Source organism: Bactrocera tryoni, chromosome 2 (genome assembly GCF_016617805.1).
Source record: "Bactrocera tryoni isolate S06 chromosome 2, CSIRO_BtryS06_freeze2, whole genome shotgun sequence".
In the NCBI taxonomy this organism is placed as follows: domain Eukaryota; kingdom Metazoa; phylum Arthropoda; class Insecta; order Diptera; family Tephritidae; genus Bactrocera; species Bactrocera tryoni.
In genome coordinates this window covers 8294193-8318001 of record NC_052500.1, presented here as the reverse complement: position 1 = coordinate 8318001, position 23809 = coordinate 8294193, and the positions used below count along the sequence as shown (strand labels likewise).

The 23809-nt window shown below is 35.5% G+C and overlaps 3 protein-coding genes across 4 annotated transcripts in view; 2 read left to right on the top strand and 1 right to left on the bottom strand.

Annotated features, from left to right (window-relative positions):
• Positions 1–4539: 4539 nt before the first annotated feature.
• Positions 4540–23809, bottom strand: part of LOC120767435 (dnaJ protein homolog 1) — a 57688-nt gene continuing 38418 nt past the window's right edge. For both annotated transcript variants that reach the window (XM_040093496.1, XM_040093498.1), the window contains one exon: positions 4540–5303. In XM_040093496.1, coding sequence (XP_039949430.1) covers positions 5073–5303 — 231 coding nt within the window. In that variant the 3' untranslated portion in view covers positions 4540–5072. The remainder of the gene's footprint in view (positions 5304–23809) is intronic.
• LOC120767438 (C-type lectin 37Db-like) lies at positions 8902–10006 on the top strand. The gene is made up of 4 exons (XM_040093501.1): positions 8902–9022; positions 9085–9128; positions 9195–9312; positions 9661–10006. Exons 1-4 carry the CDS (start codon positions 8917–8919, stop codon positions 9879–9881), a joined length of 489 nt encoding a protein of 162 aa, XP_039949435.1. The 5' UTR covers positions 8902–8916; the 3' UTR covers positions 9882–10006.
• On the top strand, positions 12131–13195 carry LOC120767439 (C-type lectin 37Db-like). Its single transcript, XM_040093502.1, has 4 exons — positions 12131–12270; positions 12333–12376; positions 12443–12560; positions 12852–13195. The coding sequence occupies exons 1-4, from the start codon at positions 12165–12167 to the stop codon at positions 13070–13072; spliced, it is 489 nt and encodes a 162-aa protein (XP_039949436.1). The 5' UTR covers positions 12131–12164; the 3' UTR covers positions 13073–13195.

The window sequence follows — 23809 nt, the reverse complement described above, 5'->3', positions numbered from 1 at the left end:
GGTCGGTCTTATGTCTTCATGCAATTTATCTCACCGGCTTTTTCTAATATATTGTTGTTTTGTTCAAAACTTGACCATAAGAGTAAATTTCGGGTAGTTCCTATTGAGTTGAAGTAAAAAGAATTGGAAAGAACTTATGAGACTACAAAGACAACCCTTTCAACATTTCGAATTTCATATACAATTTCTTACTGGGCATCTTTCATCTACATTCCCATACAAGTGATATTCCGTAGCAATGTAACTAAATTTACGACGCGAAGTTGAAGCTTTGTACGTACATCACTCGTGCTTAAGATGGTTAGAACTTCAATAATTGCGATTGACTCCTAGAAAAATTATTCTTTATTTTCATAGTGATTGTTGTCAGAAATTTTGAAGATATAAATTGGGTAGTCGAAAAAGTCTTTTCGTATTTCTAATCAAACTTCATCTTTTTTTATATTTATAATGAACTTTAATGAACCAAATATGTGCCATTTTAATCTATCACTTTTTGCTATTTTTCTGCTAGTGACATTATTCCATCAGTCTAAACCTTTTCAGTTTTCTCGGCGAAAAACTGCGACAAGTAGTTTTCATAGGCTTCTCTTGAAGCCAACTTTTCTCCATTAAGGGAGTTCAGTATTGACCGAAACAAATGGTAATCCGATGGTGCGAGGTCAGGGCTATGTGGTGGATGCATAAAAACTTCGCAGCCAAGCTCTCCCAGTTTTTGCCGAGCCATCAAATTTGTATGTGGTCAAGCGTTGTCCTGATGAAAGACGAAACCCTTTCTGTTGATCAGTTCTGGCCGTTTTTTCGGTTGCTTGCTTGTGGTACCCAAATATCGAGTTTCTTTTTGTAGCCAGCCTTTTTGAAATGATTCAAAACCGTTTGCTGATGAATGTTTTCTAATAAGAAGAAAGTATATTTCCAATAAAGAGTTTTAGTTAATTTATTAATATTCATAAATCCTCGTCATGTTCGGGTGACAGGCAAGGACTTTTATAAATGATTGATATCTTCGTGCGTTAATTCAAGCCACCCTGATGTAGAACTAAATTATGGAACTATGCTCCCTGCTCTTCATCTTACAAATAACATACCCGAAATTCCACTCAGCAAATGAACAGCATACTTGATGCCAACATCTACTTATAACGACACATATACCTACAAATATTAGCTTAAGCTCTAGCAATCAACACTTCCCTCTAGCTTCAAAATATATGGGACACCCTCGCATCTATGCACATATTCGCATTCTTATTAAAAGCTCATTAGATATGCCTTCAGAAGGAGAATTCTGGAGCATTCAAATAACACAAACCTATGTTAATATACATATGTACATATGTATGTGTAATTGAGAGTATTACTTACTCCACCGTCAAACTTCATTTTCACGGTTTTGGACTTACATACATACCTAAATACTTAAGTTTTTTCATATGTATGTATGTATGTATCATATGTATATATGTATATGTATATGAAAGCGTATATGCCTTTATGCACGTCTGCAGACGTTGCACTTAAACTCCTCACCTCTGCAGCTGCTCCACAGATCTCCAGCTGTGCATTTGCACCCCTAAATAATATGTTGTTTTCGGCGCAACTTCACACCACTCGCGCTCCATTTCACCAAAGCTTATCTGAAGTGCGTGGCCAATGCTTCCTTATGCCTTTAGATGAGCGCAGCAGAAGTCATATATGATGTATACGCGTATTAATATGTAGTTAAATCCCCTCACGAAATATGAAATATATCTTCTTAACGAAATTATAAATCATCCCCAAAGGTTGGAGCGTTTTGACATGTGTGTATGTATGTATTAGGAATTTGATTTGATTTTGCGCGCACCTTTTCCACGAAATGAGGGTTAAAATTCCTTGTTCGTCGAAAGAAAATTACGTAATTAACAGTGTTATTAATATTGCTCTTGTCTCTCGAAATAATATCGTACCAACGAGATGTTTCATGTGCAACAAATTTGTCTTGTAGTATAGATATGTATAGTATATGTCTGGAGGTGACACACGCCTGCATAAAGAAGCTGACAGATCGCGATGACTGCAGGAAATGTCAAAAGAAAGGCACCAGGACACAAATGAGCATCTCTTGTTCATCTGTACCACATTATCAAGACAACGCGTCAAACATTTGGGAGCCCCACGGTATTAAGCAATGAAAGAGGTGTCGATAGTGAGGCCGCGGAACCTATTGAAATTCGCACTAAGCCATGGCATCCTGAAGGTTGAATACTTGTTATGAACTACGTAACAGCATTCCGTTTGGCATCGCTAAGAACTAAAATTGATCTATACGGGGCTGACGAGCCTACCAGACCAACGTAACGTAAAGTACATATATGAATGACTGTTAATACTTGTTAATTTTTTTTTTTTACAAGCAATCAAAGAGTGAATTTTGTTCTGAGCGATTGAAAGCATCTTCATTTTGATTCACTCCTCCCCCTAAAAATTTTTTTAATTTTATGTGCTTAAACTATTTCTTCGATATTTCTGACTATTTTTGTACAGGGTTTTTTGTTTTTCTATCAATGGTATAAGCCGGATTGTGCTGGAGCTCAAAAGTTTTAGCAGTATAATTTTCCGGATTTTTGAAATTTACTGGATGTTCTTCTTCTTCTTAATTGGCGTAGACACCGCTTACGCGATTATAGCCGAGCTAACAACAGCGCGCCAGTCGTTTCTCCTTTTCGCTACGTGGCGCCAATTGGATATGCTGTCTCTTAATTCGCTGAACTATGTCCATGTTGTCGTATATCTCGTACAGCTCATCGTTCCATCATAGGACCATAAATCTTTCGCAGAACCGTTCTCTCGAAAACTCGCAACGTCGACTCATCAGTTGTTGTCATCGTCCAAGCCTCTGCACCATATAGCAGGACGGGAATTATGAGCGACTTATGGAGTTTGGCTTTTGTTCATCGAGAGAGGACTTTACTTTTCAATTGCCTACTCAGTCCGAAGTAGCACCTGTTGGCAAGAGCAATCCTGCGTTGGATTTCCAGGCTGACATTGTTGGTGGTGTTAATACTGGTTCCTAAATAGACGAAATTATCTACAACTTCAAAGTTATGACTGTCAACAGTGACGTGAGTGCCAAGTCGCGAGTGCGACGACTGTTTGTTTGATGACAGGAGATATTTCGTCTTGCCCTCGTTCACTGCCAGACCCATTTGTTTTGCTTCCTTGTCTAGTCTGGAGAAAGCAGAACTAACGGCGCGGGTGTTAAGGCCGATGATATCAATATCATCAGCATACGCCAGCAGCTGTACACTCTTATAAAAGATGGTACCTTCTCTACTAAGTTCTGCAGCTCGAACTATTTTTTACTGGATGTTCACTTAGTAAAAAAATGTTTAAGGGGAGGAGTGAATCAAAATGAAGATGCTTTCAATCACTCAAAAAATAAAACGACTTTCAACACATAAGTTCCGTAAAGCCTATATAATTGCACTATAATTATCTTATATTTTTCCTACATCATTTTTCAACTTCCGTCTAGAAACTGTCAACAGAGGTGATTCAAAAAGTAGTATCTTCCACGAGATGTTCTGTGAATGCATGCCTGTGAGTATTGCATACTTTTAGGCGTAAATTTTTAAGACTTCAGTCACTGTATCGTTCAGTTCGTGAGTTCATAAGCGAAAGAATAGAAATTAAAGCTTAACAGCTTTCTTACGCCGCTTCTCATACTTTAACTCATGACATAAAGTATTGCGCTCTTTGGTACTTATTCCTTTTGTAACATGCTAAAAAACAAATTTTCTCAATTTGATTTCGTCGTTGGATTATTTTTCATTGCAGAATCTTATATACATATCTTTAAAAGCAAACTTTTTAGTTCAATGAATATCTAAGCAATTCTACCAATATATTTTCATATGGTTCTCTCTTGTCTTTCTTATATTATTATCAATTAAGCCTCATTGTCTTTTGAGTGATTCATTTCTCTTATTTTTTCCAAAAGTAATCCAGACAAATTATCCAATAATAAATATGACAGACGAACAAACGAAAACACTAACTACTAAGTTGTTCTTAAAGTTCTACGCTATTTAAATACACCAGTATTGTGTTTAACTCATTCTCTTTTGGAATACTCAAAGAGATGACGCAGACTCCAATATATGTATGTCTTCAAATATCTCTTTTATCATTTTTTCAAGGTTATAATTTGAGAAAAATAAATTATAACCTTGATTTCTTAAATATAATAATAAAAATATAATTTCTTCAACTTTTATTGCATCCATGAAAGAGAGCAAAAGCGAATGCGCCACTTAGGTTGACTTTTTAACGCTCAGCGAGTTTGACAATTGTTTCACTGACGTCATACTAGAGTTGTGATTTTTCTCAGTTCTCTTGCAGGTGACACTTCACTGTCACTCATTCAAAATTTTCTCCCTTTCATTACTCTATAAGAAAGCTTTACTCTATACCAAAGAAAACAAGGTAATTTAGTGTGTTTTTCTAATAATTTAATGTTATTTCATAAAATAAGGTTAAAATTAAAATTAAAACATGTAGAGGACGTAGAGATGTTGCATTTAATGTAATTTTAGTTGCTTTACACAAAAAATATTTATTTTCCGTTTTAATTTAAATAAATTCTAGACAGTAAAAGTAATTTGTCACAAAACAAAAAAGTTTAGAGAGTGAAGAAAGAGTTTGTTGATCCAAAAAAAAAACAAAAACACGAAAAAGCAGACGGTTGATAGATGGTAGAGAGAGCGAGAGTTGTTTTGTTCTCTTCTAGGCAGTATGTGCTAGTGATTCGGGCAAAATTTTTGCACTGCCTCTTTGTTGTCTGATGATGTCTGCAAAATAAGATTCACTCTCATATATCGATGTAAATGTATGTATGTTTGTGGGGTATCAGCTGCGGCTGTTACTATTATATAAGTAATTCTTCATTTCTATTGCTTTTATTCACTCATTTGCCTCATTTGTACACATATACATATATATACATATACAGACTCTACGCTCTCATTTCTACGCTCTTGCTCACTGCTACTGTTTATTTATCTCTGCTTACTAGTATTATTATTGCACTCTCATGACAACAACTCCTTGAGCAATTCCTTTTGTTCGAAGGTCAACTTTTCCGGGAATTGTATATCGAACGCCACCAAAAGATCACCCTTTCGCGACGGATCCTTGGGGAAGGGCAAACCGTAGCCTTGTATACGTTTCACCGTATTCGGTTTGATGATCTCCATCACGGTGCTGATGCGCAAGCGATCGCCGGACATTGTAGGAACTTGGAAGATCACACCGCAGAGAGCCTGCGTTTGAAAAGAGAGACAAAAGAAACATAAGTGCATTAGTAAAAGATATCTAGTGAAGCGAAACAGTATAAAGCGTAGGAACAATAACTAAAAACAACTCATTTAGTTTACTGCCGCCTTTTGAGCGATGTATTTGGTATATCAAAGGGATTTTAAATATCGTTCAATCAAATACCAACTAATCCGCCCACAAACAAACAATTCAATTTCCTTTCCATTTTCTTTCTTCCTTTTTTTGCGTCCTCAACCTACAGCATGTCTCGACTACTTGTTGTTGTGGCTTCAACAAATTATCAATCTTCCTTACAACTAAATACGCGTACAAAACTGTTTATCCTGTCGGCTACAATGGAAATCGTCTATACTCAACTAATGCCGTTACATTTCGTCTTGCTATCATATATACATACGTGTATTTCTGTGTGCGTGCCTGCTTTTCATTTATATCTTAATGCGACATCTAAATCCTTTTTTTTATATACTTAATCGCGCTTAAATATGCTGTTGACAACTTGTTTGCTTAACAAATACAAACCACTAACCATCAGCGCATACACACATACAAGCTTTGCCTATTTGAAAGCCCCCACCACCTGCTAGAGCTTTACATTCAGTTCATCAATTCACTTTCGCTTTCACTTAAACATTTGTTGATTTTAGTTTTATTGATTGTTTTTCGTATAACTGTAAATACATACTTATGTACGTATATGCTTACTTACATATATATATATGTACTTATTTATAAACCCTGTGAGAATTATTTATTTGCCTAGTAATATACGAAAAGTCATGTGTCATGACTAAAAAGATCGGGACTGTCAAGAAGAAAGTATTGCGTTATTTCTCTACCTCATCTTCTGCAAATGGCGTCTGGTAAGATTCCCAACTTTATAGCATGGACGCCAATAGTGCAATGATTTGTTAAAAGCTCCACAACTAGGGAAAGGCTAGCCTAACTGAGGGCAAAGAGATCACTAGACCCGCTTCCATTCTACCGATAGCGGTTCTAGGGTGCCTTTCCTTGTTGGCTCATCAGTTTTACAATTTCCTGCGAATTCGATATGGTCCAGCACTCATACCAGTCTTATCACAAAGACACTCGATGCTACTGATAGCGAGGTTAGACACTCCTCGACCCACCCTGAATGCACTGTAATTGAATTCAAAGCTAGTATCGTCGCGACTCGATGATCTTAGTGATCCGGTATGAAGTCAAAATGTGTGACGACATCCGTGTGTACTTTAAAGAACTCATATTCTCTGAGTCTGATAGCCACTTTCGCAAGCGTAAACAAAATGGCGTTTAGTTAGATAGTTGGAGTGGATCTTAGTGCACTACACATGCTGATGAGCGTCGCCCTTACATGCTCTCGAATTTTTTAAAGTATGGTCTTTTCTAGAGTCCACTACCACATAAACACTCCATGGAACAAAATGGGCTTGACTAAGGTGTCATCGAGCCAGAGGTCCACTTTCGATGAGAGATCCTGTCTTTTGCCAATGGCTCCTCTACAGCAGTATAAGGCAATCTTGCCGTTTTTGCTCTCTCTTCGATACTAGAATTCCATGAAAGCATTCTATCCATGATCAGCCACAGATATTTCACTGTATCCGCCGGTTGCAGACGGATATCTTACATATGTGGCCGCGGTGCTACCGGGATCTTATATCTTCTAGTAAATAAAACCATCTCGGTTTTACTTGGGTTGATGGCGAGACCACTACCGACCGCCCAGTTTGTTAAGACGCTGAGATACCTCTGCATCAACTCGTACCCATTATGTGACAAACGATTGTTCGTTCCTGCGGTGTTATATTGCACTATCTTGGGGCCACGTCACCGACCCGGGATTTCATTTTTGAAGAAATATGAACTAATGTCGTCTGTACATAAATCGCACGAAAAAGAAAATTTTTGAGGATGTAATGGCGTTAAAAAAATCAACTCCGAAAAAAGTATTGCCTTATTGAAAGCGACACGTCTGAAATCACATTCTTTATTACATCCTTAATACATAAAAGAGTATCATGGATAGGTCCAAGTCATTGAACTCCGATGTTGGAATGAAGTTGTGGACCCTAATATACGAAAACAATTAGGTCTGTATCTTGATACAGTAGTGGTACAAGTTTTATCAACGTCTTGTCGATTTTACAATGGAAACATAGATTCCAATCGGGCACATGCGTCTGTATATGTGCATATACAGTATATGTTGACATGTCAAAGCTTCTTATAAGAACGTTTGTTTATATGTACATATGTATGTATATCGGCACATTGTTGGCAAAAATGTCACAAATCCTTTTAACATATCCTTTTCTCTCAACATACACACAAATGTATTTATACTCATTGGTTTTGCTATTGACGACCATTTATTCGCTGTTGACACGCACAAATTCGCACACACAATCTAAACATGAACATACATACATATGTAAGTGTATAGGAATATGTAGGACATACATATGTATATACTCTTAAGTCTTAAATTCAGGACGTTTAAACGAGAAATGCTGTTTGCTTTTGCTTTAGACGAATATTTTATTCTCCCACTTTTTTCAATTGCCTGCTTATTTGTTTGTATTTATTGTGAGTGAAAGTCATCCATCACCGATTATTTTCTATAACAAAACAATGATCAAAGAAGTGTTTGTGTTGGTAAGTACTATTGTTTCATAAATAAAACAAAGTGACTGGAAGAGTGTTAAGGCCTAGCGATGAGTAACAAATTCATAAGTAAATAAAAAAAAATGAGACGATTTTATGAAAATCCAAAAAAGTAATAACGTAAGAGATCTAATTTGCGTAAATATATACATCTATATACTCGCTTAAACGGCAAAGTCAGTGTCTTTTTTCATCGCAGTGAATTCACTGATTGAGCGTACTTTCCTTGTCCCTTACAAAATAATGAGCCCATTGTATATTAGAGATCGACATTTATTGCCTAAAGTCAAATTAAGATTTTTGGCAAAAATGTCGCAAATCCTTTCAACATATTTCCCGTAGTTGTATATATTTTAAATCTTAATTTGTTTAAGTTTGATTAACAAACTCCGTGTCTCAACGTAGATACCAGAGACACTGTTTTCAGATTACTCATTATCTAATACGTTTAATACGCCGAGCTTAAAGGTAGCCAAAGATGGAGATTATGAACACTTATAAATTGGATCAAAATCATTATTTAATTTTCAAAATATCAAAGGTGATTTAGCATTCGTTTCAAAGAGTTCTTGCTTTCTCAGTGTCTTTAGCTGACACTGAAAAATAATTTGGTGAACGCAAATCATTATGTTGAACCTATCATTTAGTATTCACATCCGTCCTGATCACCCTTTATTTGTACTTTCATTTATTTGATCAGTAATTATCAAATAATTCGTTTCCAGGAATTGTTTAATGACAGAATGATAAGAGAGAAGATGCACTTTATGAAACACTTGATCAAGTTGATCAACAATCAACACTTATTTTAAATCATTGCATTTTGATTACAAACGATCCGAACAATATTAAGTGATTCCCTCTGTTGGCTATAAATTCTAGTCACTACTTTATTCGGTGTTATTTCAAATTTGTTCTGTGCAGTGACAAGAAATGAAGCAAACTGTCGTCTTTAGCGCGATTCTTGTTGCTTTGACACATTGTGTCAGTGCCGGTGATGTTCCCTCACAGGATATCGCGAGCCCTATAGAGGGAAGACGTAAGTCACACTGCAGTTTAATTACTTATAACACTGAGGTTTCAAATATTTTCCGCCAACAGTTGCTCCAGTCGAAGGTGAACGTTTTATACTCAGCCTGACGAGTGTAAGTATGACGGCAGAAATAATTAAGAAAGCTATAATTATTAGCAAATACTATCTTTCCTTCCAGATGAACTGGTTTGCTGCCTATGGTTTTTGTAATCAGCAAAACACCACACTTCTATCATTGGAATTAGGAAACGCAGACAACAAAAAGAAACAGTTTAAAGCTTTTATAAACTTATACCGTAAGTTTCTCAAGTATTCGATAGACTTGGTGCTTTTAAAATATTTGCATATAATATTTTACGGTGTACTCAATTTACACCATTTGTTTAATCGATTTGCCACTCTGCAAGCTCTGGAGAGTCGATGGCAGCAATTAAGTTGCTTGTTTTATATGTGAAGCCCTGCTCACCTAGCTTTCTAAGTAACTTATTGGTTGCTCGCGTTTAGCCAAAGAAGTATGATGATTCGTTTTCCTTTAGCGTTAATCGTAGTTGTCACCTCACATCAATTTTTACCACATACCCCTCAGCGAAAAAATTAAAAAAAAAAATTCTGAAGTTCCTTTAATTAATTTCTCATTTTTTCAGATCTCGAAGATCATGAGTACTGGCTATACGGTAGTCGGCTAGAAGACGATGTAACCTTCCGTTGGGGTTTAGGTGGTCTACCAATTTCTTATACCGATTGGTCTACCGGCCAGCCAGATAACGCGGGTGGACAACAACGCTGCATGAAATTATTTAAGACTATCCTGTGGGATGACGATAACTGTTTTTCTAAATATTACGCTGTTTGTCAAAAGTATTAATTGTTGCTGGCTTTTATAGCTTTATTCCTAGTTGGAAATGTCTGTTTGCTTCTAAATGGATATTACTTCTAAACAGGGTTAAAATACATGAATTGACTTTCTTATTAAAAGCATATATAAATTAAGAACTCTTTTAAATTGTGTCACGAATCAGAGCAAGTAGATTGTGAGAATTTTCTTAAAGGAACCTACTACTTAAGCAGTACCTTTAGAGCATTTCTGCTGAAGTTTTGAAAAAAATTCCTATAGCGCCAGTCCTTGAAAGAACTGGATGTGACTCAAAGTTTTATAATTTTTTTGCAGATTTCGTACTTAGATACATAGGTTTTCCGAACAGTTCTCTTTGTGTCCTATAGTATGCTTGAACAGTTTATATTATGTGTTCGGTTCTCGCTAAAGCTTGTTAAAACGCAGATAGCTAATATTTTATTACAAAATTTCAAAAAATTAATATATTCTATTTTTTGTACCTCTCTAAATACTCAACTATATATCTAATAAATGATAATCGACGGCAACTATATAAAATATTCCTTAGTATGTAGATTTTGTCAAGGTGGTCCCCTTTTTTACGCTTTGATTTCTGGTGTGAAATTTTGTATTACCTATAACTATATATTACTTTATCTATTAATATGCATTATCGAGACTATCAAGTGTTCGGAGCTAGTTCAAACAGAGAAGTTATATTCAAGGATGCAGCTAGCAAATTTGTTTCTGCTTGTTTTTGTTATTCAAATATACAATCTAGAAGCATACGTCCCAGAGTATGGCAAAACTATGTCAAAAGAAAATGAAATATACACTACAATTTATATTTTTTACCCAGAAACTTCTCCTTCAATAAATATGGACTAATATTAAGCGTTGGTAAAGTGAGTAAAACTTATTTTAATAAAAGTATATTAAAAATTATCAACATTTCTTGCAGATGCATTGGTGCGGCGCCTATGGTTTTTGTACTCAACTAGGCATGAAATTGCTAACGCTGCAGTCGTCAGTTGATAAAGAAGTATTCAGTAAAACGCTCCAACATTACAGTAAATTATATTGGAATATATAAATGCGACATCTATCATTAGTGTTACAGAAAAACTACTACTGGTTTGCTGCTAATCTTTTGGAAGACGATGTAACGTTTCGTTGGGGCTTAAGAGGTCCACCACTCTCTTTCAAAACTGGGTTTTGGACCGCCCTGATAATTTTGGAGGAGCCGAACACTGTCTTAGAGCGGAAGAGGAGCACAAATGGGATGATCAAGAATGCAATACAAAGAATTTTAACATATGTCATTATTGTATATTAAATATATTATGTGTATGCTCGCTCTTATATAATTTTGAAAATTTATTTTAGCAAAATTTGTAGCAATGTAATCTGAGTGAGCATTAGGAGTGAGGATTCTAAGCTTACTCTAAGTTGATTACTATTTTACTATGATTAATTAACGAATCTCAACGTTACGATCATTTGTGTTATCTGAATAATCAGGAGTTCTATAGTAGTTTAAGTCACCTCCCAATAATTAATATGGTTCTAAGGAATTATATCCAGAAATATAATCCAGAAATTCGCCATTTTATTTTAGAAACAAAATTAAAGACTTACCGCACGTCTACGATTAATAATTTGTTTTTTTTTTTCAATTTAGGTCGATTTGAAAATTTTCCACCATGATATTAAACTGTACACAGACTACTATATTTATTTTAATATTCTTCATATTTCAAGTTAATGAAATACCGTTTTTAGATTACTCATGATCTAATACGCCTGATACGTCCAGATCAAAGGTAGCCAAAGATGGAAATTATGAACACTTAAGCATAATTTGAACCGAAATAATTATTTAATTTTCAAACTATCGAAGATGATTTAACATTTGTTTGAAAGAGTTCTTTCGTTCTCAGTGTTTTCATCTGAAACTGGAAAACAACTTGGTGAACACAAGTCGTTTTGTTGAACATATCGTTTAGGCTCGCTAGTATTTACTTTCGTCACTGATCAGTGATCACCCTTTATATGTACTTTCATTCCTTTCACCAGTAATTATCAAATAATTCGATTCCAAGAATTGTATGATGATAGAGTGATAAAAGAAAAGGTGCACTTTATGAAACACTTTATCAAGTTGATCAACAATTGACACTTATTATAAATCATTGCATGTATTTAGATTACAAACGCTTTGAACAATATTAAGTGATTCCCTCTGTTGGCTATAAATTCTAGTCACTACTTTATTCGGTGTTATTTCAAATTTGTTCTGTGCAGTGACAAGAAATGAAGCACGTAGTCATCTTTAGCGCGATTCTTGTCGCTTTGACACATTGTGTCAGTGCCGGTGATGTTCCCTCACAGGATATCGCGAGCCCTATAGAGGGAAGACGTAAGTCACACTGCAGTTTAATTACTTATAACACTGAGGTTTCAAATATTTTCCGCCAACAGTTGCTCCAGTCGAAGGTGAACGTTTTATACTCAGCCTGACGAGTGTAAGTATGACGGCAGAAATAATTAAAAAAGCTATAATTATTGGCAAATACTATCTTTCCTTCCAGATGAACTGGTTTGCTGCCTATGGTTTTTGTAATCAGCAAAACACCACACTTCTATCACTGGAATTAGGAAACACAGACAACAAAAAGACACAGTTTAAAGCTTTTATCAACTTATACCGTAAGTTTCTCAAGTATTCGATAGACTTGGTGCTTTTAAAATATTTGCATATAATATTTTACGGTGTACTCAATTTCCACCATTTTCTTAATCGATTTGCCACTCTGCAAGCTCTGGAGAGTCGATGGCAGCAATTATGGTGCTTGTTTTATATGTGAAGCCATGGTAACCAAGCTTTCTAAGTAACTTACTGGTTGCTCACATTTAGCCAATTTTTACCACATACCCCTCAGCGAAAAAATTTAAAAAAAAAAATCCGGAGTTCCTTTACTTAATTCCTCATTTTTTCAGATCTCCAAGATCATTCGTACTGGATATACGGTAATCGGCTAGAAGACGATGTAACCTTCCGTTGGGGTTTAGGTAGTCTACCAATTTCTTATACCGATTGGTCTTCCGGCCAGCCAGATAACTTTGGTGGACAACAACGCTGCATAAAATTATTTACGAATCTCCTGTGGGACGACGAAGACTGCTTTGCTAAATATTACGCTGTTTGTCAAAAGTATTAATTGTTGCTGGCTTTTATAGCTTTATTCCTAGTTGGAAATGTCTAATGTTCTAAATGGATATTACTTCTAAACAGGGTTAAAATACATGAATTAACTATCTTATTAAAAGCATATATAAATTAACAACTCTTTTAAATTGTGTCACGAATCAGAGCAAGTAGATTGTGAGAATTTTCTTAAAGAAACCTACTGCTTAAGCAGTACCTTTAGAGCATTTCTGCTGAGGTTTTGAAAAAAAATTCCTATAGTGTGAGTCCTTGTCCTGATACATATTGATTTTGATTATGTTAAACCTGTCATGGGAGGACTAGATCTGACTCAGAATTTTGATAACATTTTCGATAGTGACAGACCTTGTTTTGATACAATTAGTTGCCGGTTGTGTTAGACTTTCGTTAGTGACACACCATCTTCTGATATAATTAAGAACCGTTTGTATTAGACTATCTTGAAAGAACTAGATGTGACTCAAAGTTTTATATTTTTTTTGCAGATTTCATACTTAGATGCATAGGTTTTCCGAACAGTTCTCTTTGTGTCCTATAGTCTGTTTGAAGAGTGGGTATTATGTGTTCGGTTCGCTTCTCGCTAAAGCTTGTTAAAACGCAGATAGCTAATATTTTAGTACAAATTTTCAAAAAATTACTATAAATTATTTGAGTCAATAAACAATTATTTATATGCCTGCTGTTGTATTATTTTCAGTTTGTGCCTTAACAAAACTTGTTGGAGCCTTTATGTAGTATGAAAGAGCTCTAAGGTTGAGGGACCTTAACTTACTTTAATTTAATTGCTAGTTTACTATGATGAAATTATTATATTCCCCCTAATAGACTGTTAGACCTGTGATCACTCTACTACTCGTAAGACTTGATAAAATTCAAAATTATAGAAAATGTGATATAATCTTGAAGGATTATTTTAAAAACCCACAGTTCCATAATTTTTTCAGTGGTGGTAAAAAATGTGTTAAATAATTTACCTCTGACTGTCAGGCTTCTGCTATGCTCTGAAATTAAGTCAGTATAACATTTCTTGGATACTACATCTAAACATTGTAGTTCCTCTTTATTACTCCTAAAATCAACGAAGGGAAGTTATTAAGAAGATCGAACGATTGAGGATATATTTTTATGGGCTTTATACATACAATGGAGAAGATAGTTCATATGTTTCTTAAACGAATTTAAGGCTCCACCGAAACTTTCAGCTTCTCAGTTCCGAAGGAGTCTACTCAAATGCCTGAATTTAGGTCTTGAAAATTAATAGAAATTATTTTTATTAAACCACGCGCTCTGTGCTTTGAGCTTCGCGTCGTATCTCATAGAGTCCGTAAATTTCACATAGCTGTATGTAGATATTTGTAGTCTAAGTAATAGATTCAGCGCCTACAATAAACAAATCAAAGCTATACGGATATATTGCGATTCTACTTCATTGAGTAAGCGCTTAAGTCTTAAGTCTGTTAGTGGTGTCAATTAAATCTAGTTTTAGTTCAGCAGCATACTGTTTGAGGCACAAAGCAAGCAAAACGTTCTCAGAGTATAAAAATTTATGCAACTATGCTTGTAGAGAGTATAACCTAAATAAACCGAAATATTTCAAGGAGTAAGCATTTTTACTCAAGTACTAATTAAATTATCACCGCATACCATAATATATCTGTACTTCCATTGTTAGTATGTATATAGGTATAAATCTTTCAAGTATGGCATGCTGCATCAAGAGTCGCATAAAAAGCAAATGTTCGCAATAAAGTATGGAAAATAGTAATAATAATAATAATGAGATACTTATAAGGCAGTGAAAAATGCGCAAACAAAAGCATAAAAATTCCGTAAATTCTGAATGCAAAAGTAAAGCAAAAATTATCAATAAAATTGCCACTAGTGATCCGTGAATGCTTTTGCTGATGGAATTATGTACACCGATATGCAAGTATTTGTATATTTCTGCCGCTGATGGCATCATCATCAACGACAACGACTTCGACTGCCAGCCATTGCGAGTTATTGCCGAGTAAATACAATACGTGCACAACAACAATTCAAGGAATGCGTGCCGCTTTAACGAGGTACTCGACATTTCAGCAAACCGTTGCCCCAAAACCAACTGGAAGACTGTGTGTCTCCATTATGCATATAACTTCTACATAATTCTAACATTAAATCCAGCATTCGTACGGTAAATGCGTGTCATTTGTTTGTCAAATTGACTATTTACATGCCACACTCACTCTTTTTACTTCGCGTATTCGTCGTACCTGTGCAACACTGTATGCAGCAGTTGGATAATCAACACTGCGCATTCGTCCGTTATGCGTGTTCGATTCGCCATTTGCGCGCTCAGCATCGGCATCGACATCGGCACTGCATTGCTGCAATTGTTCGTTGTCATTTATTGTGCGCCAATAAAAGTATATGCGAATTTCTGATTGATTTCAATGAAATGGCAAAAGCATTTGGGAATTGTCTGTGCTTGGTTATGCCGTACGGAGAGATTACTCTTCTCCTTATATGCATATGCATGTGTTTGTGTATAGTTATGTATCTCTTAGAGTCAGGTACGCATCAACGTTGGTGGTGACATTCATGATGGTGTCATCACGTTATTTCTTGTCATTTTTGGTAGTAAATGAAATTCCATTTACCTTGCCATAAAAAGGCTTCTAACTGTGGGATCTTGCTGTGTAAATTTTGTCAAAAAGAATTAAGTTCTGAGGCGCTCTTTGTGACCTCTCAAAATTGACACAGAAATGTAAATTATAATGGAGAATTATACTGCTGAAATTATCTGCCTTTAATAACATCTAGTTGGAATATAAATCAGGCATCTGAACTGAGGTTTTCGTGCCTTCAAGAAAACGAAAAAGCGGACTATCAAGTCTGCTACTGTAACGCCTTATCTAGTTCGAATGTTTTCAAGTGGTCGAAATATTGTTGATCAAAGACGATATTTCAGCCGCTAAAATCACTCTATTCTGTAGAAGATGATCTTCGCTGAGTTTGTTTTGAAGAATTAAGAATTAGTGATGAATTAGATTACTGATAGTGCAAAGGTTTGAACGGTGCTGTCTCTAGGTTCTATGAACATGAAGCACTCATTAAATTTAGATTTTATAACTCTCTAAGTTATACCGGAGTATATTGTTCACAAAAATACAAAATGTAGAAAAGAGTTAGAATCTACAGGAAAGGTTTGGAAAAGTTTTCTAAGACGATTTCGGTTTCGAAGTCGCAGGCCTCCCAGCACGGTCTTCATCAGCGACCTCTTCCCGGCCCTCCAAAGAAAAACACACCACTTCTTGCTAAAGCAACATCTGGGTAAGACTGCTTGATCATATCAAACATCTCTGTCGCAGTTTTATCGAGTTTCACATAGAATTTAATCACATACCTCTGCTCTAACGAACGCTGCTTTTCGGCTTGCACCACTTACAGAAACACGTCGCGCGAAAATGTTTGTCCTAACACTCCAGGTGCTCGGAAAGAACTAAAAAGCCGCTCGTTCCTTAGCTAGGAACGCCATCTACCGAATCCAGTCAGTGCGCGCACGCTCCAAAGTACAGTCGAGGTGGAAAAAAATCAGTCCTATTACTTTCCCGACAAACCCTGTATATACAAATGTATACCAGACATGAAAAGCCGGCATTTGAATAGAATTTAGAACCACTATCTTTGATTACAGGCTTGATATTTCTAATATATTCGCAGAAAATTTATATTTAACGGATCGTTTAATGTTTTTTTACCAAGAGGTCTCCTATTGGTCTAGAGACTCAACTTTTATCTGATGTTTCCTAAACTTGATACTAAAGTATGGCAACTCTAAACAAAAAAAAAACTTATTAACAGCTTTGCAAGTTCCATTAATATGAACCACACGACATCGCCCGTTTAGGTATTGGAATTTCTACCATTAAGCCTGATTGTCAAACTTATGTGCCTCAGAGCTGCTTTCGAGCTTTTGACTAATTAAAATCCGCTCATCTGCACAATCGCGCCACTGTGTCTGCAGCCTCGAGCCAGCGACGCATGGTTGCATTGTCCATCATAAAATATTGCGCACTGTTGCAACAGCTCATCTTCAATCAGCGTTGACAACGTCACCAATGTACAATACAATAATAAAAACAACCACAACAATAACCGCTTTGGTAGCGATAAAAATAAAGTCACTTTTTATTGCTGTGCAATGTCGCATTTTGCATTTTGATGGGGCCATTCGGGCATTTTGCACACACACAATGCAGCCACATTTGCAATACGTACATATATATATAGTAGTACATATGTATAGCTGTGCACTTGCGAAACTCCGAACAATGTTTTATGGTTGCCGATTGATTTTTTAACTCTTCATTTCGGTAGTTTTTATTTGTATAACTTTCTGCTTTATTAATATTTTTTCGTTGCCTTCGCATTGCTGACGTTTTTTCGGTCACTTGACGGTGTTTTATAGTTGGCGGTTGCGTTTCATTGCCGCCGCTGCATCTCTGCTTTGTTGCTCATCGCTTTATTTCACCTTTTTTGTTTTGTACGTCGCCATTCATATTTATATTTCAACTACAATTTTGCGCAGCGCGGCATTTTATGCCGTTTTTGTTGCGCAAACTTTTTATTTGATTCGCTCTTATTTGACACGCACACACCCGTGCATACATGCATATATGGTGCCTACACGTTTTTCCGTCACAGTTGCCAGCACAGGCCGCCAGTCTGTGCGGCAGCCAGTGTTCCCCAGTCGGCGAGTGAGTTTTTGTTCGGATATGTTGCCTTATTTGGTGTGCACCAGCCATTAAGTCATCATAAAAAGCGGTACTACCACAAAAACAACAAAAACGCAGAAAAACATCAAAATTGCACAAAAACACTTTGGAAAAAAATTAAATCGCATGCGATATAAATTCGCGCAATATTTTACGCATATTGCCAACTAAAGCTCAAGCAACTTATGTACACTCGCCGGCAGCGGCAATATCACAGTTGAATGATTGAACTTATAAATACATATGTATACAAATATTTATATGTACATATGTATACGCTTACTGCAAAAGACCCTCAAGGAAAATATAGCTGTTTTTTTTTTAAGTAAAGGAATGAAAGCTCGCATATTGGTAAGCTTTCATTGTGTAACTTTTGCACAATGAGTGGAAGTTGTTTCGGAAAATCGAAAATATTTTGTAGATTTGCAGCAATAACACGAACTTTTTATTATCAATAACTTTAAGATATAAAGCAGCGATATTTTGACCTGGCTTAAGCTAACACGAAACATAAGGTCACTGAAAAAAATTTCTCAGAAATATGGTACTTTTTACATTTTAATCAAAAACACAAGTCTACGAATGTCTCGTTCTGGACGACCTTCGACCTCTTCAACTGATGAAAATATAAAGAAATGAAGGGTATGCTGCTTAAAATCGTCTGGCGCGTGTTAGAGAGATGGCAAGAGAGCTCGACTTCTCTCGCGAGCCCGTTCGAATGATTTTGGCGAATATTTTTTGTATAACAGACGTTCTTGCTCGACTCATTCCAATAAAGCTGTTTTTTTTTCGAAAAGAGTACCGTAAACAGGTCTATTTGAACATGCTTAATCGTGCGAATTCCGATCCCACCTTCATGAAGAGTATTACAACTGCCGATGAGACATGGGTTTCTGAATTTGACATGCAAACACGTAACAATCATCGGAATGGAACCTGTTTTTAGTCGACACAAGAAATAAAATAGAATTCGGTGAAGGATCTGAAGGCCGTCGCAAAAATTTAAGCTTATGAAAAGTGTTTCGAGGACTGGAAAAATAGTTGGCAGAAGTGTATTGCATCTGGTGGGGATTACTTTGAAGGCGACAAAATAAATATTGATGAATATTAAACAATGGATTTCAAAAATATATATTTTAATACTTCACAGCCGGGAAACTAGTATTAGAAAAATTATTTTTCTTTACGCAGTTAGTCTTTAGTCGGACAAGAAACACCTTTACACTGGTCGGCGCGGTGGTTATGGCCAATGATATCGACGTCATCCGCGTACGCCAGCAGTTGTACGCTCTTGTAGAAGATTGTACTTTCTTTATTCAGCTCTCCAACTCGAATAATATACTCCATTAGGAAATTGAAGATTTCGCATGAGTCGCCTTGTCTGAAACTTCGTTTGGTATCGAACAGCTGGTATCGAATGGTTCGAGTGCAGTATGAGCTTTTTTAGTAAATTATCTTTTAAATCTGTTTTAGTATATTTTTTCCTTTAGGAAACTTTTACAAATACCATACATGAGCACATAAACTATAAAATGGCATTTATGTAGATACATAAATATAGGAATGAGTGTGACTTGCTGCTGGTCATAAAGCCAAATTGCACTAAATATTTCATTTTTTTATTCGCATTCCAACAACTACCTACAACCCTGCTTGCCAAAAGGTTATGTTTGAATGATTATACTTGTACATACTATGTACATATGTATGTATAATCATATGTTATGTATATAATTACATATATGCACTTATACTGCTATCAATCAGCGGGCAGTTTGCCTTATTTTTTAACCAAAGTGCATAATTTTATGCGAAAATTGAGGGGCTCACACAAAAGATCGCTTAAAAAAATATATAACCTCATTGAATATTTACGCAATTTTTAAGTGCAAATAAAGCGGGCGAAAATATTGCCCAATACATTTAACCAAATATGGCTTTTAAAAGTTGTGAAACATAAAATTCAATATTTGTGCAAACAAATGAACTCATTTACAGTTTCGCTTGTGTTGGTGGGATGAAACAAAAGTTGAAGTCATATTTCGTTTTAATTTAATAGATCAACTGAAAAGTCCTCGGCCGGACACATAGATGGCGCTACTAGAACATATGATTTTTAGTTAGCTCTAACCTTCAAAAGGCGCGTGTATAAATTTGACAGCTTAAGGATCATTAGTTTGTGAATTATATCATTTTGAGTGAAACAACTTTTGTTATTGTGAAAAAATGGATAAAAAGGAATTTCGTATTTTGATAAAATATTGTTTTTTGAAGGAAAAAAATACAGTTGAAACAAAAAATTGACTTGAGGATTAGTTTTCTGACACTGCTCCATGAAAATCAAGGATTAGTATGCTAAGTTTAGACGTTCTGAGACGGTGAACCCAGCGGACGCCCAAAAAATATTGTTATCGACGAAAACATCAAAATAGTCCATAAAGACTGTATTTTAGTATGTTCATGGAACAGTTTTTATTGACTATCTTGAAAAAGAAAGGACCGTTTGAAGGACGAAATCGCCAAAAAACGATCCCACTTGAAGAAAACGAAAGTGCTGTTTCACCAAAACCATGCACCAAGTCACAAGTCATTGAAAGCGATTGCAAAAAATCAAGAATTGAACTTCGCATTGCTTCCGCATCCACAGTATTCTCCAGATATGGTACCCTAAAGACTATTTCCTGTTCTAAGATCTGAAAAAAATGCTTTCTGCGAAGAAATTTTCGGCGAATGAAGAGATGATCACCGAAACTGAGGCCTATTTTGAAGCAAAGGACAAATTGTACTACAAAAATGATATCGAAAAGCTGGAGAGTTCCTATAATCAATATATCCTCCTTGAAGGAAACTATGTTGAATAAAGCAAAACCAATTTTGCCAAAAAATGTGTGTTTACTATGTTAGGCCGGGTATTTTTCAATTGACCTCTTAACATGATTTGACGTTCTTTAGGTTTCCAAAACAGTTTCTTTCTGGTTTATTTCTCTTTGAGACCTAAGTGGTAGAACTAACTGGTAACTAACTGCAACATGGGGTGATACAGTATGCTTAGAGCAAGCAGGAATATTATCCCTCTGTCGCTTTTTCTAGAAGAATCTTTAGGGCAGAGAGCGAATAAGACTACGTTCACACAAGTACTTTTCTGTCGCTCATAGTCAGCAAATCCTTTTTTCATGGCGCCATGAACGCAGCCAAAAGTAGCATGATAAGCGAGCATTATTTCTGTTTTCTATAAGAAAAAAAAACTGAATGTGAAGAAAATGCTAGAGCAGATATATACGTAGGATTGCGGTGCGAGAATTCTTGGAAAAAGCTCAGAGCAATCGCTCGGTCTCTTGATATACTTTTGATGAGCCACCGTCTTCGGCTAACAACGGCAATGTTTATCTTCTGTCCATTTTCAAAGAAAACATCATAAATATTACAATCAGCTGCTTACGTGAGTTTCAAACTCGCATAGCTGCCGTCTGTCACCTACAAATTTGGATCAGATTAAGTGCGCAGTTAATCCGGATTAACGCTGGCGTCTGTCAAGGCTGTTAGGCTGATCTTTAGTGTCACTTTCGATGAGAAGCGTGTTACAGGAAACATTTCTAGTGTTTCGAAGGCGTTAATTGCATTTTCTCTCTCATGTTTAACATTTCATGCGAATTATTTGATAATTTTTTTTCTCTCATTTTTATTTGTACATATATTGCTTTCTTAAAGAATGATTCTCATGTCAGAGGCGATGCTTTTATACCGTCTAATATTTTGAAATAATTGACTTCAGTTTTATTGAACTCACAAATCAATAAACTACGTATACAGAGAGCAAATTTTTAAACAGATGACGCGATCGAAAAGAATTTGAAACCCGTTTTCTTAAATGGATAAAAAAATGCCAATTGTTGTTGTTCATACATTTTATTGTTATACTTTTTCTACTATTATTGTATATGCCTTTATCTCAATTTATGCTGGTGCGTAATTCATTGCGTGGCGCACAGACAAACAACCAAACTTAAAAGCAAATAAAGCTGAAACTCCAGCAGCTTATACAGAGCATAAGATCTAGCCCAAAGGCTAAGCTCGTGTCAAAGCGCTGCCATCAAACGAAGACTCAGTCACTCAAATACAAGATGTTGCCAAGTAAATGTGACAATTTTCGGAAGAGACGAGTTAAGCGCTGGTTCCCAAGCCATCTACGTAACTTTGATACCATAAAGCAAGCAGAAACAGCAAAAATAAAGGCAACACCTCGTAGTTACAAAAACAAAAACACGCTTGGAAACATAAATTCTTATGGATTTATGACAAAATGTCAACGTTAATGGCAGCTTCGGTCGTTATTTGCTCAAATTTCTATTATAATTTGGTGTAAAAAATATGTATTCTTGTTTTTGTTTTTTTAATATGTATGTATATGAATATTTTTTTTTTGGTTTTATTTTTTTAATTTTTTCCCCTATTTTTTTTTGGTTCTGGTAAAAAATATGATGACAATTTAACAGTTTTGTGACAGCTTACAAATTTCGCCAAAAGTTTTAGCTTTGAACGCAAGTCATTTTTGAAATCATAAATTATGCGTATCAACAAAAATATAATTATAATTCTCATTTACGACGCACATACATATTTGGTGGCATGCCATTTTCTTTGTAACACATTGTGCCCATAGATTATATCGGCGTTTGTAATTTGAAATGAATTGGCCCCAATACGGTGTAACGTTTAACACTCCATGCTGTACTTTACACCAACAGCAACAACAATAAGTATAAAAACACCTCCAAACTATGGTTCTATGATATTTGGCGTTTGTTACGCCATCGGTTTTGGTGGCGACCACCGAAACTAGCGCTCGTAATTCAATTTTAATAAATTCAAGAATCTTGCCGAATGCCCGATTTGATGAAATAAACCACAATATATGACGATATGTCAGTCATAAAAACTGCTAAAGGCGTATATACACATATAGAAACCAAAAACTATGCAATAACATAAAAATAAATATTATTAAACTGAAAAAATTTTTTAAAAAAATTTAAAAAAAAAATTAAAAAATTTTTCAAAAAATGTCCAAAAAATTTTAACACCTAAAAAGTTGTGTTAACTATGTTTGCTAAAGCATTTAAGTATTTTTTTTATTTTATTTTATTTTTTTTTTTTGTTTTTCAGTGCAAACATTTTCCAACCACTTTAACAAACACTTTTTCCCATTTTGGCTAAATTCATAATTTTTTTCCACACTTATTAAATTAAAAAAATAAATCCACAACAAACTTGCCACAACTGAGCTCTGCCTAAAATTGGCTAAATCTAACAAGCAATAAAATCCCAAAAATTTGTACAATGTTGCAATTAACTATGTAGTAGCATGTATATAGTCGTTTTTGTTGTTGTTCTTTTCGAGAAGTGTGTAATTTTTTTAGTGGCTCTGTCACATCAATCACAATGTTTATACATATGTCGGTACTTTTGTGTCTTGCTTATTGTATACAAGCTCAATAGTCAAAATTACTAGTTTGGAACTAATGAGTAACTAGTTACATTGTGAACTCAAACTGTCTCACAGCAGAATTTTTTTCCATTAAATTTCCAAAATACTAGATAACCGAGTGGGGGTGGTGTTTTCTCTGCAAAACTACATAGATACCAAATCGCCATGCGCCTATCAGACCCCTATAGTATACGCTGTTCCAAGCGCAGATCACAGCAATTAAAGAAAGCCTTCTTATTCTTCAGATAGATGCATGGCTTTAAGAATACTTAAGTCCTTTAGAGTTTCCTCTAAATTAGTGAAAGAATGGCTTGATCTCTTAGTGAATCTAACATCCTATTTATTCTACTTCACGATAAACCTGTAATGGGTTCCTGGACATAGTGACATCCCTGGGAACAGTGAAGCAGATAAGCTAGCTTTCTGTGAAATCAATCCTTGACTTGCTCAACAAGCAGGCTAACGCGCCATGTTTAGAATTTGG